General features: G+C 41.1%; 1 protein-coding gene across 1 annotated transcript in view; it reads right to left on the bottom strand.

Annotated features, from left to right (window-relative positions):
- Nucleotides 1–16,717, bottom strand: part of LOC122903514 (myosin-IIIb-like) — a 157,978-nt gene extending 141,261 nt beyond the window's left edge. The window contains exons 1-3 of the mRNA XM_044244364.1: nt 16,615–16,717; nt 14,383–14,390; nt 4,423–4,585 (exon numbers count right to left, since the gene is read on the bottom strand). Coding sequence (XP_044100299.1) covers nt 4,423–4,585; nt 14,383–14,390; nt 16,615–16,717 — 274 coding nt within the window. The remainder of the gene's footprint in view (nt 1–4,422; nt 4,586–14,382; nt 14,391–16,614) is intronic.
- Nucleotides 16,718–17,780: the final 1,063 nt, after the last annotated feature.

Here is a 17,780-nt window from a genome sequence, read left to right as displayed (position 1 = left end):
AATTAACCAGGCAGATCATTTCTCACCTAGTTTAAAGTAATGATGAGATCAGTTACTAAAGGACTCTGCACCTTTGAAATGGTGGATCTCCATGGAGGGCTGCCTGGAGGAGGGCCCTATAACAGGGACACTGGCCTCTTACCATCCGCAGCCCAGTCCTGGGGACAGATTCCCCGAGAAAGCCCAGGAAGGTTAATACCCTGACTTTGATCTCTGTCAAGGCAAACCAGCAAGAATTAATTTACATTTCAGATGAAAAAGGTTGACAGCATGAAAAGGCATCTTGTTTCTGGTATGTGAACGTGCTGTAATAGATCGGGAATTCTGAAAGGAAGTTCTGAGGAAGCTAAAGGGATAAGCTGTGCGGCTGCTTTTATTGGGAAGGAGATGAAAGGAAAACAAATTTCCATATGCACTGCTCTGTAGCAACATGTAGGCCAAATGCTTCCTAAATTTCAAGGGCCGCTCTTTTAAAAATATATAACATATCTTAGCAACACCACTAAAGAAAAAGAAAGGCAATGGGCCAGAACTTGAAATACAAAGAAATGCATTCCATAGAATCTAAATTTCAAGTGAAATGATTTGTTGAAAAAAAAAAACCATAAATGAAAGAGTAAGTTTTGAAAACAATCAGAAACAGTCCTACTAGGATAACCTCCTTAAGCCACTTCCTGTAGGGTTCCCAAGTAAGGGAACTGCTAGGTCTGGGGCTTGTTCTACTCAGAAACATTCTAGTGGTGGGAAGAAGAGCTTGTAATGAGAAGATTATGCTCTGGGAAGAACAACCCCCCCACCCCCACCCAAACAGAGAAGTTGGAATGAACTGCTTTGCTTTTTAGATCAACAGAACCATGCTTTCCAATATAAAGATAAGGAAAACATTCTCACGCGAAAGTAAACTGCCCATAAAATTGCAAATGCTGTTACCCTATCCAGACATCTTTTCTGCTAGCACAATACCAGCACCTCAACTCACATCTGTGGTGTTGGGCTGAAGAGCAAAGAGACTGTCTGCTTTCGCTCTGGCTGCCACACTACTTCCAAGAGGGAGGGGTGGCGTTAGTCCCACCCTCAATGTCCTCCTCTCCGCCCAAGCTCCTATGGACTCGGTTAATGGAAGTTCCCTATGCCACTTGATAAGTGGGAACACAAGCTGCTGGACTAAAAAGAAAAGGGAGGGAGGAGGTGCTTGCAAAGCTTAAAAAAAAAGAAGCTCCTTGAAGACATATGTTCTCTCCAGTTTCACAAAGCAAGATTATCTTTCCATGGTACCTACCGCAAAGGTGCTCTACCGAAAAGATGCCATCATGGCTGGCCTGATATGATGACGAAGGAAACCTGTCTCTGTTTTCATGCAGCTCTCACTTGGCAACAACAGAGTGCAAACAGGGAACCCTTTAAAGATCATTTTCAGAGAGGGAAAAGGTGATTTATAATCCTATATACTGGACTCAGTGGATCAACAATATATAACCCAAAGTTTATGTTTTAAAACATATGTTGGGCTTTGGGCCAAAATGCAAGATCAGAAATCAGTCCAGGATACTGTGGGGGGAGGGGTGTGTGCGTGCGTGTGCGTGTGTGGTGTGGTGTGATGTGTGGAGGTGGGCAAGGAAGGATCAAATGCACTTTGAGTACTCTTTCTTAAGCTGCAACCAGAAGTGGATCCTTCTTCCATTGAACTCTTTGAAGTTGTAGAGCTTAGAATTCCTAGGGGATGGTGTTAAAACGCACACATTTGCATCTCAATGACATCCCTTCCTTCCAAATATTTTGGTCCTGAATGAAGATGTCAGGTCTCTACAGTGGCCAAAAGAGAGTTTTGAGAAGTGTTCCTGGAGCCAGGTTCTGGGCAGGGACTGCCTCAAAAAGGTTGCAGCTGTTTTATTTGAGAGTTTGCTTCAAAGCAGCAGTTTCTGGAACCCTACCCATCTTCAGGCTTGCAGAGTCACTGGACTGGCAAATGCTCTTTCACTCTGTCTCTACATTCTGGACTCTCTGAGCTCCAGGTATGCTCTGGGGACCACTTCTTCCCAGGGCCTCACTTGGGCATATCCAGCTTCCAATGATGACGGGAACCCAGGCTGGCAGGCACCATAGATACTGCCATTTGCAGAAGAGCAGAGTCACCGAGGAACCAGGAACAGGTCGGGTGAGGCAGGACCAGACCTTGAAGCACTCAGGCAGCCAGGCCAAGCTGAGCCCAGCTCAACTCCATGGGGCCCAGAGGACCACCTTAGCCACATACAGGTTGGTGTGTGGGGAATCCCATTTGCATGGAAAGTCCTGGAGCTATTCTTATCTCTCTGATGCTGAACGATGAGTGTTGCGCATAATCGGAGAATTCCAACCTTCCAGACTTAACCAGACTTGGGCCTGCACTCTCCATTTCACAGATATAACAGATGTGTGACAAAAAGGAAAGGGCTTTTTTCCGTTGGCAGGATACGAAGTTGACTTTATCTGACTTGCCTGTCTTCAGATGCTGAGTCTGCTACTGACCAGCTGTGTGACTGTGAACAAGTTACTGTGCTTCTCTGTGCCGCAGTTGCCCTCTCTATAAACTCAGGGATATTAGAGCACTTACTGAGAGGCTCCTTACACAAGGATGGCAAGCAGCAAATGCACACTGTCAGCCTTATCAACATCACACCCGGGGTGTATTAGAACAATCCCCAGAACCCCCACTAGAACTCACAACTCCAATTCCAGGGCTCCTAAATTATTCACCTCTCAGCTTTCTAAAATTGTATGAACTCAATCACAGAATATTTTCAAGTGGATGCTATGAAAATGATGTTTTAATTACCTGCTTGAATAGGAACCACAGACTCACTCCTTCTGTTGCTTATTTTCTTAAATTTCTTCCGAGCATCATATCCTCTCCAGGCTAAAAATATAAAACCATGTGCTAGGAATGACATTAATTTAAGAATGTGCCAGTGAATTGATAAAAGCTGTTTTCCCTCCAATCTATTACCCCTCTTGTACTCCCTCTTGCTTTCTCACTGAACAAAATCAGCAGCGAAACGTGAGCAATGATGGAGAAAAGGGGCCTCTCTGTACTCTTGGCTGGGCCTCCAAGATGCTTCTGAGGAGGAGTTATTTTTGTTCTGGCAGTGAGTTTCCAGAACACTCTGGATGCAACTTATGAATCACTGGGGACCTCTATCCCAGGTGAGGCAGTTCCCTGTCATTCTAATCCCTGGAGGAAGCTCTGTGTTCAGGACTTGGCAGAAGGGTGGTTTGTTGGGATGGTAGGAAAGAATGGAATAGCCTGACCAGTTCGATTGTTCTTGTTTGGAAGGAAGGTATGAACATGAAATTTGAAGGAGTGAAAAAGGAAGAACAGTCAGAGCCTGGGGTGGCTCAGTAGGTAAACTATGTGCCTTTGGCTTAGGTCATGATCCCAGTACCCTGGGATCAAGCCCTGCATTGGACTCCCTGCTTAGCAGACAGTCTGCTTCTCCCTCTCCCTCCCACTCCTCCTGCTTGTGCTGTTAGATAAATAAATAAATAAACAAATAAATAAGAAGAGGGTCAAAGGGAATAATTAGCACAACACCTGCATTTGGGAAGGTGAACCATGGCCCAAGAACTGTGCTTCGGGAAAAGAAACTATGCCACAGTAAGGCATAAGGCAAGGAAAATGGATGAGGAGGAGAGAAGAAATCTCTGGGGGTGTGCTGAGTCCTAGAGACAGAGGACTGGGGCCTTAAGCTGTCCACCAGGAGCATAACCACCTTATCTTTCTGTCCCTCCCATTAGCATCACAGCTTTCCAATTGCTGAGTGCAGTCATGAAGTCCAGAGTGGACAACGGGAGTCTGGGTTATGAGAGTATGAAGGAAATTGTCCACTATGTTCAAGATTTGAGGCTTTCCTTACCATTCATCAACAGCACAGAAGCTCAGACGCTGTTTGTAACACAAATGACACACACATGAGCAGAGAAACACTGAGTGGGCTGCGCATATGAGAGAGTTTGGTAATTTGTTCCCTCGGTTTATAAGCTCTGTCTGTACTAGAAAGCCATTGGGAAAGGGCATTATAATAATTTTGATGCTGAGAACTTGGTGATGGGCCTGAAACGTATATTACATCAGTCATCTGGGAGAAGGGGCACAGGTCTGTGTGCTTTGGGTTTTCCCTCTGCCCACTTCACACTACTTCTACCGAGCCACTGACCACAGTGTGTTGTGATGGCTTGTTTGCTCATGTGGAGGTCAGAGGGACTGAGGTCTTCTTGCTCATGGCTATATTCCCAGCATCTACCATAGGGCCTGTGATAGGCACTCGATAAATATTTGCTAGAGCAAGGAAGAAAGGAAGGAAGAAGGGAATGAAGGGTAGGAAAAAGAGAAGAAGCCACTGAGAAAAGCAAGTACTTGATGAAATGCCAAGATTCAGGACTGTTTACCTGACTGGATGGCAATGGCCCCCTTCTCTCTCTTCTCTCTGATTCTTTTGTATCTCCTGGCTCCAAGCCACCCCTTGGCATAAGCCTGCAGCACAACCACTCTGCCTATGACTTCTCGCAGCAGCAAATTTAACTGCTCGACATGATAGTATTTGAGAAAAACCTGAAATGAGATATTAGTTTTAGCATTATATATGGGCTCCCAAACAGAAATTTAGTCTACTGCAGAGTATTCTTAGTAAAAATCTTAAAACCGTTATCTACATAAACTTTACAGTGATTTCTTTTATGCTAACATTACTGACTTCTTGGGAGCAAACACAATACCCCTTCTAAGGTTCAGCCAATTCTTGATTATTGATATAAATAGATGATGAGGTTAATGGGATTGAGGAGATCCCAAATACTCTCCAAGTCTGCTTATATCTGCCAGGAGTTCTGTTTTCTCAGTTTGATTTCTACTATCTCCACAGCCTTGGATGGAGGCACTAACCAATAGAACTGATCCGTGGCCAACAATGGACGTTCAGAAGGAGAACGACCTAAATGACCCACAGTGATGTAATTCCTGCTGAGGAACAACCGTGTTGCTATCCACACGCAGGTTAAGATTGGCTTTGTACAGCAATTCAGAACAGATCGTAAAAATCTGGGACACGGATGGGATGTTCCCCAAATGAAAAGCTACACACAATGAGACAACTAACCAGGGTGCACAGTAAAAAAGACAACATGAGTCTAATGAAAAATGGACAAAACTGTAAAAGATACTCATTACTGTCACTAGTGAGATTTGTGTATTTCCATGAGTTGCTGGAATAAGCAACATTTAAAAAGGACATTTTTAAAAGAATCCAAGTTCTCATTCTAGAAATGCTAAGTGGTTCTCTCAAACTACATGCAGAACAGGAAACAAACCCTCCTCCTCTTGTCCAGAGGTCTGAGGACTCCTGACCCAAGACCAGCAAAGATCAGTGTCAGGTTGGGGTGTTGTCTGCTAAGCCACACAATTTACAAAGCCATTCATATCACTGACAAGAGACAAAGGTACACTGTAGAGCATCACAGGTGACAATTTGAATAAAAAAGAAAGAACTACCTTTGTTTTTCCCAGCACCCAGTGATCTAATCTGGATTTTTCCAAGATAGCAACACAGCTCTCTTTGCTAGCAAGAGGCATTTCATGTGCTTTGAATGCCAAGTAATAATACCTACAAAATAAAAGAGCAAAATAAAACATTTTAAGTTACCATTTGATTCTGTATAGTAGATATTCTCTGGACCCACTGTCATGCCTTGTTTTTTTAATAGCAAATATTTCTTGAGCACCAATATTAGCATCCTAGGTAGTGAAAGGTATACAATTTATGCTTATTAACTTGGCTCTTACTTACTTTTATATTTTCTGTTATGGGTATTTCCCTTTTAATATTGCTTTATAATTCATGTTCAATGAATATTGGTATTTCATGCAAAATCAAAGTATCAAAATCCTTTAAGAAAACTTAAATTTAGACAGCCCTTCTAGTGAAAGTCATCATTTTATGTGTTAGCATTGTTATAAAATTATTTGTAATCCCATTGTATAAATTTTGACTCTGCTCTGAAAAGTCCCCTCTAGAGGAATCTGTAGATAGCAAAAGTGATCATAGTCTAATACCACTGAATCAGTCTGCTGAGCTACATGTCGATTTCAAGGTACAGAGTAGGTATGGGGTTTTTGTCTTGTTTTGTTTTGTTTTGTTCTTTTAAGATTTTATTTATTTATTTGAGAAGAGAAAGAGAACACAAGTAGGGGGGAGGGGGCAGATTCCCCCTCTACCTCACTGTGAGCAGGGAGCCCAATGGGGGACTCCATCCCAAAACTCTGGGATCGTGACCCAAGCTGAAGGCAGATGCTTAACTGACTGAGCCACCCAGGTGCTTGGTATGTTTTTTTCATAAAGATTTTATTTATTCCAGAGGTGGGGGGAGAGTGGGGGACAGAGGATGGGGAGCAGAGGGAGAGGGACAAGCAGACTCCACACTGAGCATGGAGCCCAGTGTGGAGCTCAATCTCAGGACCCTGAGATCTTGACCAGAGCTGAAACCAAGAGTCAGATGCTTAACTGACTGAGCCACCCAGGCACCCCAGGAGTAGGTCTGTTTTTTAATATAATCACCAAAACCACATTTGTTTTCCTAAATTACTCATTTTAATGAATTTCCATACTTTCTGTATAGATTGAAAGACCACCGCAAAAAAGACCCCCTCTCCTTTTTTTTTTAATTCTTTATTCTCCCTGTTAAAATACACACACACACACACACACACACACAGTAGAATATATTACCCTTATAGAACAAACACCTTACCTTAGTTTTTCTTTAAAAAACTTTCAAGGATCTATTCTCTGCTCTTTGCTGCCATCTATAATTAAATTCAACCCCTTGGAAGTTTAAAAATAAACCTAATTTCCGTGTCAACAGCTTTTCCTGCCATTCCTCAGACAAGGCTGATCTGTTATTTTAGAATTATTGTACTTTTAAATGTAGAGCTGCTTTTACTTTTCAAAAAAATCACCTAAATACAAAATATGACCCTTCTTCTGGCCAAATATTCCCTATCTTTCAGTTTCTGGAAAACTGAACATACTTGATTAGCACTTCAGTCATTTCACTTTGTCTTTGTGCCATAAAACTGTTTTACAGGTTAGGATAGAGTTTGCCAGAAATGTTTGCATTCGGAGATCCTGGGAAAGTTTTCAAGGCTTGGAGTCTGTTTCCATTGGTCAGGGAGAAGGGATAGTGCTCTCACAGATCCCCTGAATGGTGGCCAGGACCATGCTAGATCATTTGGCCAAGCCCAGGAACCTGTTCACAGAAGATGCCTACTGGAGGTAGGGGGTGGAGGGACAACTGGGAGTCCAGCTTAGGCCTATCTGGGCTGTTCATGGCATTGGCACAGATTCTTCAGCCTCAGTTTCTCCAGGACTGTTGTTTCAGTCAGGTCTTCTCTGACCTGACTCTTGCTGAAGTAAAAAGACTGTTCTGGAGCACACCAAGATGGTGGGAATGGATGGCAAATCTCTATGTGTGAATGTTTTGGGAAAGCTGAAGTACAGATAGCTTAAAGTATAAAAGTCAGAGGTAAAACCAGGAATTCCTATATTTTTTCTGTTAGGCACATTTATAACATGAGCTCCCCTAGCTTTAATTAGCCCAGGCTTGATACTATTGACAATGAAGTATTTAAAGAGAATCTAATGAATGACGCGTCCTGTGCAAGATACAAGAGGAACGCAAGATATGTTCCAGCTCTCCAATCACGGATTTCTACTTGTTTTTCAGGCATCTCTAGATGGCTCCCAGCAATTTTAAATTTCTAAATAGGCAAGAATGAATTCTGAACTAACATAAGTATTAGAGCTTAACTTTGATTTCTGATCCCTCAACCCAAATCTCTTAATTTATTATGATGATAATATTCACATTTGGCTTAGTTCAGAAAGAGATGGGTAAACAATACTGCAAAGAAATGAAGGTTTCAAAAAGTACTGAAGAAACATGTAAGTGAAATGTCTGTAGTAATCATGTAGATAAGTCTAATGGATTCCCTCCATGGAGTAGTTCTGAATTCTGGCAGGTACCATGGTTAAAGAAGCACTGTGGTTGAGCTCCTATGTGCATCAATATAAGGGCAAAACTGACAGGAACCAAGAAAAAAGATCTCTCAGGAAGAGGGGTCTTTTTGGTAAGATCTGTTCCACATCTATTTCCTGAAGCAGTTTGATGAATTAAACTAAAAACAGTTCTTTGAGGGTGTCTGGGCAGCTCAGTCATTAAGCATCTGCCTTCAGCTCAGGTCATGATCTCAGGGTCCTGGGATCAAGCCCAGCATCGGGCTCTCTGCTCAGCGGGAAGCCTCCTTCTCCCTCTCCCACCACTCTCCCTGCTTGTGTTCCCTCTCTCTGTGTCTCTGTCAGATAATAAATAAAATCTTCAAAAAAAAAAAAAACCATATTGATACAAGAGAACCTCCTCAACCTGATGTTAACAAATCTATGAAAAACTAAAAGAGTTAATGGTGAATGACTGAACACTTAATCCCCAATGATTAGGAAAAAAGGCAAGGATGTCCACACTTGCAAATTCTGCATTGTACCACATTGTGCTAGCACTGCAAGGGGACCACAGAAAGAAAGAAAAGGTGTCTGTATTAAAAATGAATAGAATTGTCTTAATTCGAAGATGACACAATTGTCTATGTAGAAAATTCAATGGTATCTACAAAAAAACAAAACAAAACAAAAAACAACCCGTATGGGAACTAATAAGTTCTAGTAAGTGAGTTTAGCAAAGTTGTAAGATAAAAATCAATATACAGAAATTATTGTATTTCTATATATAAAAACAACAAATTGGAAACAAATTTAAAAAATAATTATCATTTATAAGTCCCTTTCTCTCAGTGTATACACACACACACACACACACACACACACACACACACACACACCCTATTGATTCTATTTCTCTGGAGAACCCTGACTAATGCAGTACTGGTTCCCCCACTGAGTAGAGATAGAGCCAACCTTGGTAATACATTTCCTATAATGGTATAGGCTGTTCTTTAGTAACCTCCTTCCTCTCTAACATTTCTTCTCGCTTTGTCACTGCACTTTGCAAGTTTCCCATAGATGCTGGGGTTTCTTCCCTGTACACTGGGAATCTAGGACACCCCTGCCCCATCTAGCTGTTCTTCCTCATGTTCACAAACAGATGTGCCCTGCCCTCTGTCAAAACTCCTCATGCCTAGGCATTCCCACAGGGCCATCTGTGGAAGGGACTGGCTTGCTCCTCAAAAAAACATTCAGATCCTGAAGGGAACTTAAAGAGTCACCAACAAAAATTCTTGTTTTGTAAAAAAGAGAAAGCCAGAGAGGAGGAATTGGCTCAAGATCACAAATTAGTAAGTGGAGGCCTGAGGTTTGCCCATGTCTTTTAACTCCACATTCAGGCTTCTTTACGTTCATCTAACCTGCGTCCACTCTTATCTCTTACTATATCCTTGGTCGTGTCTTTGACTTTCTAACAAGGATCTTTGATACTCAAGCACTTTTCAGCTCATTAGAACTTGTGTCTATAGCAATCTGGAATATTGGGCTTCTGACTTTGGTGAAGTGTTGATTTCCTACATCTGAACACCAGCTGTCAAGTGCTCCTTGACACGTGTGGGGATCCAAACAATATTCTATTTGAACTAGTGTGTCAGTAAGGCATTGGTACTTAGGTGGAAAACTGCATGCACCATCTTTAGCACACCCTTCTGGGTAATCAGATTCTAGCCCTGTTCATCTTCTTTGAGCTAATTTGCAACTCTGTAAATTGTAGGTAATTGATAGCTATGTACACTCTATCTAGTCCCGTGATGATTTTTACTTCCCTCTGTGGAAAATCCAGTTTCATCTCCATTTCCAATTCACCTCAACATTCTCTTAAATTAAATTTAATTAACTGCTTATGCAGTTTTAAATTTTCCTTTGAACCAATGATAATATCTGCTTGATTCCCTCATATCATATAAATAAAATATATTCTTTAAACACATCCATCTTTATGTCCATATGTGACTCATGATGCTACCCTTCTGGAAATTATCTTTTAACAAGAGGAAGAAAGAAGTACAAAAATCTAGGCTGTAGACATTTGACCCAAAGGAGCACAAACCCGGGGGCAGGTTGAGGCAGGAAGTCATCACACTTAGGTAGACCCACTGCTACCAAGCAATCCTAAAAGATCCAGAGGTTCAGAAACATGGCCACTTTCTACTTAATAACCTCTAAAGTGGAAACACTGGTTAGTGTAATGTTCATGTCGGAGCTTACTAAAAAAGCCAAGCTGTTTCCAAAGTGATCACACATAAATACGTCACCAGAAGAGCCTCAAAGTCTTGTTGCTCTCTATCCCATGCCAATCCAAGGAATTATCTGTCTTACTGGTTATTGCCAAAGTAAGTATCAAATGATAAATTTAAGTGTGGTTTTAATGTGCATTTCCTTAATTACTAGTGAGGTTGAATTTTCCTTTTGTTTTCACAGAAGTCCTCAGACAATAGACAATACATACAATGAATTTCCTTTCTCTATGTTCTCCTAATGACTACCCATACTCCTAGAAGAGAAGAGGAGAGAGAGAGAAGAGCAAGAACTAAGAGTTATCTATGTTAGATAAAAATTATATAAAAGATTCTGCAGGTAGGGCTCAGCAGTCTGTGTTTTAAGAAGGCCTCAGGAGATTCTCATGTATGGGAAGGCTGAAGAACCACTGACTTATTAGACAAACAGAAACCCGAGGGACAGAAGTGACTTGCCTAAAATGACACAATCCGTCTGAGGAAAGAAACTGGCTCCCAAGTCTCTTCATTATCTTTTCTTTGTCAGGACCAAATGACTTTCTGGAGCACATCACTTTCCCCTGAAAGGTCAATTAGTTGCAAAATCTACCCTAAAGAAATTCTCACACGTGTTTAATATATAAGATTGTTTGAGCATTGATGGCAAAAAACTGGACACAATGTCAATTTCCTCTAACAGAAGAATGGCTACATGAATATTACCAACTTTAAAGACAGAGTTAAAAAGGAATGCATTGGAGCTATAGAACAACATAGTTTTATCTCTAATACGTATTGCTAAATAGAAAAGGAAGTTACCAAATGGTATAAAATACGTGATTTGAGTTAAACTAAACATGGAGCGTATTTTTTTCCCTTGCTTGATCTCTTTCTTCCCCCTAAGTGTGTGTATGCATGTATGTGTATATTCTGAAAGGCTAACACTACCAAAAGAGTAACAGTTAACTACATAGAGAAGGGCCATCATGCAAGTAGGATCCTGGGAAATGCAATTTGTGATGCACAAAAAAAGATGTTAGTCTTACATGTAGTATTTAAAAATTTTACAGGAAAAGGTAGTCACACATTATTTTTGCAATTAAAAGTTAGTTTCAAACATTAAGTAGATTTTTAAAATTTTAAAATACAATGTGCCTATATCCTGGTCAAAAAATCATATATCTATTAATTTGGTTACTATCACTTGGATCTAAGTGGATACATCCCCAATCAGGCAGCAAAAGTATCAACCCTTTTCCTATTTAAAAAAAATCCTTGAGGGACCCTCAATCAACATTAGTGACCACCCAGACTGTCTACTCAGATATCCAAAATACGGGACAATTATCTGAACAATTCAACCCATATAAATAATTTTCTCTTAGGTCGATAATGGAGGAAACTGAGCTATTCTGGCTTGGATAATTTGATAATTACCCCCAATTGCCCATTTCCCTTTAGTGTGTATGAAAATCCAGATTTAGTTTTTAAGTTCTTTCTTATATTTACCATAAGCCCCTTTATTTTAATTTTTTCCCTTCATGTTTGGCCTTCAGTAAAGACAGAACAGCTGGCCACCATCTGCTACAAAAAGAAAAAAAAAAAAAGCCATTATACTCTTAGGAAGACTCTTAAATTTGGGCCTTGGGATAAGAAGCCACGTTGATCTGTGCTATTAGATTGTGGAAGCCCTGAGACCGTAAATTCCTTCTAATTCAGTATTACTGCAGCACTTAGCACACATAATAGGTGCTTAATAAATGTTTCTGATGCTGTTGCTGCCTCCACATAAGCTTTAAATGGGAGGCCTTCTAAAAGAAAAAAAAATAAAATAAAGTGGGAATTCAAGACTGAGGCTGAGTTTATTCACAAATTTGTAATAGAAAGTTAAACTTTAAACCGATCAGTCTATTTTACAGCTAGTAAAATCATTACTATTTTTGCAATTGAATTCTATAGACTGATTTCACAGTGAATATTTGGGTTATGTTCAATGGTCTCATTTAAATATTTTGAAGATGGGCTTTGGAATCAGGTAGACTCTTATTTCATATCCTGACTATACAACACATTATGTGTGATTTTGAGCCATTTTCATCATCTGTGAAACTGAAATAATTTCATGTATTTGGGGGGATATTATCAGTATTTTTTTTATAAGCAAGTTTTATTTATTTTAGAGAGTGAGTGAGTAAGAAAGGGGTGAAGGACAGAGGGAGAGGGAGAATCCCAAGCAGACTCCCTGCCGAGCATGGATTCTGATGCAGGGTATGATCTCAGGACTCGAAGATCATGACATGAGCCGAAATCAAGGTTGGGCACTTAACTGACTGTGCCATCCAGGTGCCCCTAAGTGAGATGATGTCTGAAAGCACTAACATGAAGCCTACCATCAGTAGGTAGTTCATAAATACCCCTCTCTCCTAACTTCATCCCTTTCTTTGCCAAAGATGTTTTCCCAAATGTATATAAAAGAGTGGCTAGCAATCTTTCCTTTGAGTCATCCCTAAACCATGGTACTCAGGGGTGGGCAGATATTTACTGTCAACTGAACAGAACTTGTTAAAATGGGCACAAGTTCAACCGTGGGTCAGCAGATGGACTGGGCAATGGTTTCCTAGGGCACTGTGCTGGGGAATTCCAGGGCCAGGAATTCTAGGCTGTGAAGGCCATTGCCTTGGCTGAGGAGCCAGGTCTGTAGCTGGGGCTGGAGAGAGAAGTCCTGCTCATCTGCCATCTCCGTGTGAGGTTTCCTCATGTTCTCCTTTCTCCTCTTCCACCTTCTCTCCTTTCCACTCATTATTTTCCTTATTCTTATTTGTTTTTGCTGCTTCATCGTTATCACTACTTAACATAACTCAGTCCCACTTGATTTTTTTAAGGAACCTCCAAGCAGGGACATAGAGTTTTATTTAATTCAGCCACTGATTTTCACAGAGTAAGCCAGGCAGCCAATCCAAAGGTCCAGAGTGGTGGTCTTCTCAACAACATGAATACTAACACTCCGTAACATCTTTCTTCTTTGCTTCCTTTGCTATTTCTTCCTGCACTGCTGCCACAGCAGAACCATCGCCTGCTGTGTTTCTACGTCCTCCTGGGTTGTTTCCTATGAATGGATTAGTTCATGAGTCTGCCCACAGTGCAGGCATTAGAAAAATAAGGAAAGACAGCTTGTTAGTATCATTACAGCCTCTTCACAGAGCCTCTGGAGAAGAGTGTGACTGATATTACTTCTTGTCTCAACTTCTCAAGTCACCACTACAAATTTCAGGCTGAATTTGCAGAGCTATCAACTACAGAAATGATTTTTCCGATACTCGAATAGTGAAAGACAGCTGTCAACAATGTGGGCTCCATGAGAAAGACAGGACCTTAAAAGAATGGGTTTTGGGATTTTGAATCATCCACAGCCTTAGGCAAGGTGGGAAGAACCCACAGCCCAGGCAAGGTCAATAAGAGCCCATTCTGTCCCCTAAGAATAGAGAGAGGTGGTCACAGAGACTGATACTGCCAACCTCCTAGAGGTGGGACCATGGGAAAGCTGCTTCTCCTCTCCGACCTCAGCCTCCTCATCTCTGAAATGGAAAGTTGGACTGGGCTACTTGTTAGAGTCTATCAGTGATAATGTAAAAGGAGATTTTAAAGTTTTTTTCATTTGATTTTTTTTTAATTTAGTACAGTAACCAAGATTATAAAAATGGTAAATGTAAGAATTAAAAGAGAGAAGTCATCCAAGGTCTCACCTGTAGTTGGGGTGGGGTGGCTGACTCATTCTCTCAAACACAGAACAATGGGCAGGAAAGACTGTATACAAGGGCAGCAGCTGTTAGAGACCCTCCCAGAGAATGCCACCACTCCACTGCTACCCTTAGAAGATAAATGCAGTGACCGTTCACATGACTATGCGACATGCTTACTCACAATGTTGAAGCTGTCCATTATCTTCCTTACATATTGTCATAATGTGTCCCTCACTACCATGCAAATCAATTTGCAAGGAATTGCAAGGATTCTTTCCACTTTGCTGCAAACCTACTAGTTTATCCGAATGGCACACTAAGATCTATTTGATGTCAGGCTCTCACCTGTGTAGCTACAGGTAAAAACAAAAGAAATTCAGGAATATCCTGTGAGAGACAAGGCATGGTATCACCATCCTAACTCTTGGAGGATTTGTGCCTTTCTAATCCCTGCTTAATACTCAGAGAAAAAAGTAGAAGCTTTGTTAGTTGAAAATTGAAACTTGGAATTTCAAGATTTCAGCCCTTCTTGAGATGTATGGGTTCTTTTGAGCATTGATTTTTCTCTCATTTCCTGACCTATGGGCCAATGCTAACCTTGGCTCTCTGTAAGGGAATTTCAGGGACCCTGTCCTCAGGTGGAGTTTTCACAGTGATAACTGATGATATTCAGTTCATTTTGCAAGAGGTAAAAGAATTTGTTGCAGGTTTAAAATTGCAAACACACCTTTCTATAGCAATGGAATCAAGTGGTTCTCAGTCTCTTGCCTATTTTTACTCAGGCACTTCTGAACTTATTGCCAGTTCTTAAAAAACTACCATGTTGAGCAAGAAGCTAGGGAGCAAAGAATGAAAAATGAGTGGGTCACGGGGAACAGAAAGTATTTATTCAAATTCATTCAGCCTCTTATTTACTTATTTCCTCATTCAATTAATAAACATGGGATTTCTTTTCTGTGATAAGCAAAATTAATGTGTCTCTCATCTCTATTCCCACTTCTTCCTGGCTAAAAGAATAGTAGTTTCTATCTTTTGGGTGACAATGTTCCCAGCCTCAGGCCTGTGCCCTACTTTCTAAGCCCTTCTCTGTAGCTAGGAATGATTATATGACTCTGTTCAGGCCAGTGAGATATGAAATGGCTTCTGGGAAAATGTTTTCTTTCCTAATAAAGGGTGGGACAAGTATAGCTGGCTTAGCCATTCATCTTGCCCCTTTCTTTCTTTGACTATAGACATGATGACTGGAGAGACAGCAGCCCCACTGTGACCATGAGACTATAAGCCAACCCACATAATAAAGATGGTAAAAAGGAATGAATGGAGGTCAGAAGGTATGTTCAGGTTCCTGGTGACATCAGTGAACAGCTGAACTAATATGAAAAATAGCTTACCTCTTTTTTTTTTTTCCTTTTTTCTTTCTTTCTTTTTTTTTTTTTTTTTTTTGTGGGAAACTAACAAATAAACCTATTTGCTACCGGTTTTCAATTTGAGAAATTAGGTTCCTGGGGGATGTTTGGCAATATCTGGAGGCAGTTTTTTATTGTCATGACTTGGGGGTGGTGAAGAGGTGATTGGCATCTTAATAGGTAGGAGCCAGGGATGCTACTGGTACATTATACATTCTTCTAGGCACAGGCATAGCCTTCCACAACAAAGAATTATCTGGTTGAAAATGTCAGCATGTTGAGAATGAGAAACCCTGGTTCAAGCACTAAAAATGTTTGTTATTCACAATCAGATGCATTCCTGACTGATACATTCCCTCATTTGGGAAACGCGAAACATACGCCATAAAGCACGCATTATACCAGGCAAGATGCGAGAAGCAAAAAAAAAAAAAAAAAAATGAGTGAAGTCCACTCCACCCCCGCAGAAGTTTAAAGTCTAGTGGGCTGGACAGACATGTTTGGATAAAAATGAAAGTACATGTTCTAATACAGAGACATCAACATCCAGATGTGGGCCAGAGGATGCAGGACATGCCAGCACTGTGGAGCCTGGGCCAGCTTCAGAGGGAAGGGGCCTGGGCTAGAGATTGAGAGGTGGAGAGAAGGCGTAAAGAGGTATAAAGGCCAACACTGTGCATGGGCCTGGAGGGTCCATGGTTAGACTGACAGCAGTCTAGGGTGTGAGAGAGAGAACACTGGGGAAAAATGAGAATGGTTGGCTGGAGCTTACCTACTGAGAAACGCCTGCCTTACCTACTGAGCTGAAGGCTTTGGATGTTATCCTGTAGGCAGTGAGGAGCAGGCACAGAATTTCATTCACAAGAATGACAGGATTACATTTTTAGAAACATAACTAGTGGCAGTGTAAGGAATGGCTAGTAAACAGATTGGAGTTAGAAAGACATATTTGGAGGCTCTCCCAAATTCAGTTGGGAGACTACCCTTAGTATTCTGAAAGGTACAACAGGGAGTAGTAAAAAGGAGAGAATAAATGTTTAGGATGTTCTGTGTCATATGCTCTTTTGTAATTCATGACCTCCATAAAGGTACTTTATTCTTGTCATTTTTTTTTTATTTACCGCTTTTATTTATTTATACTATAAGGAAAAGGACACACAAGACTCCTTACTGAGGGCATCTCCAGAGCTGAAGAATTCACTTTCTTGGATTCTAGAGCAATCCTTTGAGACCCGGTATTCTTGCTGGTGGAAGTTCTGGAGTGTTCTAGACATCCAGACTTTTTTTTTTTTTTTTTTTTTTTTTAGTATTTTATTTATTTGACAGAGAGATCACAAGGAGGCAGAGAGGCAGACAGAGAGAGAGGAGGAAGCAGGCTCCCTGTGGAGCAGAGAGCCCGATGCGGGGCTCAATCCCAGGACCCTGAGATCATGACCTGAGCCGAAGGCAGGGGCTTTAACCCACTGAGCCACCCAGGCGCCCGCCCACCAGACATTTTTAAAGTTGACCTTGATTTTCAAGTCTTTCATATTTGGACTTTGACCCTTAACTTTGTACTCCTTCAGGGTTTTTCCAGAGTGGTCCCAGGATGAAACCAAGAGGTGGACATACATGTCACCTACAGGACTTCTTAGTTCCTGGCCATGAATACAGCCTCCCTGTTATCAAGAGAAAACGTTTAATAAGAACCTACCTATATGGCAAGTTCCATACAAGGTGCTAAGAACACAGATGAGGCACATTCTTGCCTTCAACATCATTCGGTTTAGAATCATTCGATCCACATTTTTTGAGCACCTACTCTGTGCCAGGCATTCTATTCAAGATATGGATACATACGTAAAGGCAGAGGTGTATAAATGACTTTTTATGAGACAGTTCTCACAAGGGCACTTTGATTCTTCACAAATGTTCAGAGGCAACTCTTGTGTCCATAATCCTTGGCATTCACAAGGCTTCTCTGTAGCTGCTAGAAATTCTGCTACTACTTGGAAGGTGGTTATAAAATCAGGTAACCCATTCACAAAAAAGTCATATCCAAACCAACAAAAAAGTCCTAATAATTGTGGTTCCTTTTAAAAATCATTCATTCTCCAGCTCCTTGGGACATTACATGCTCTCTTTGCCATAAATATTTAGGACTCATTTTTAGAATATATATCTGAACTTCCACTTAAAAGCCTCAAAGTTGGGGCATCTGGGTGGCTCAGTCAGTTAAGCACCTGCCTTAGGCTCAGGACATGATCCCAGAGTCCTGGGATCTAGTCCCATGTCAGGCTCTCTGAGTCTACTTCTCCCTCTGTGCTCTCTTTCTCTTGCACACGTGGATGTGCCCTC

The sequence above is a fragment of the Neovison vison genome, chromosome 3 (assembly GCF_020171115.1).
Source record: "Neovison vison isolate M4711 chromosome 3, ASM_NN_V1, whole genome shotgun sequence".
In the NCBI taxonomy this organism is placed as follows: domain Eukaryota; kingdom Metazoa; phylum Chordata; class Mammalia; order Carnivora; family Mustelidae; genus Neogale; species Neogale vison.
This window is presented reverse-complemented; position numbering and strand designations above follow the sequence as displayed.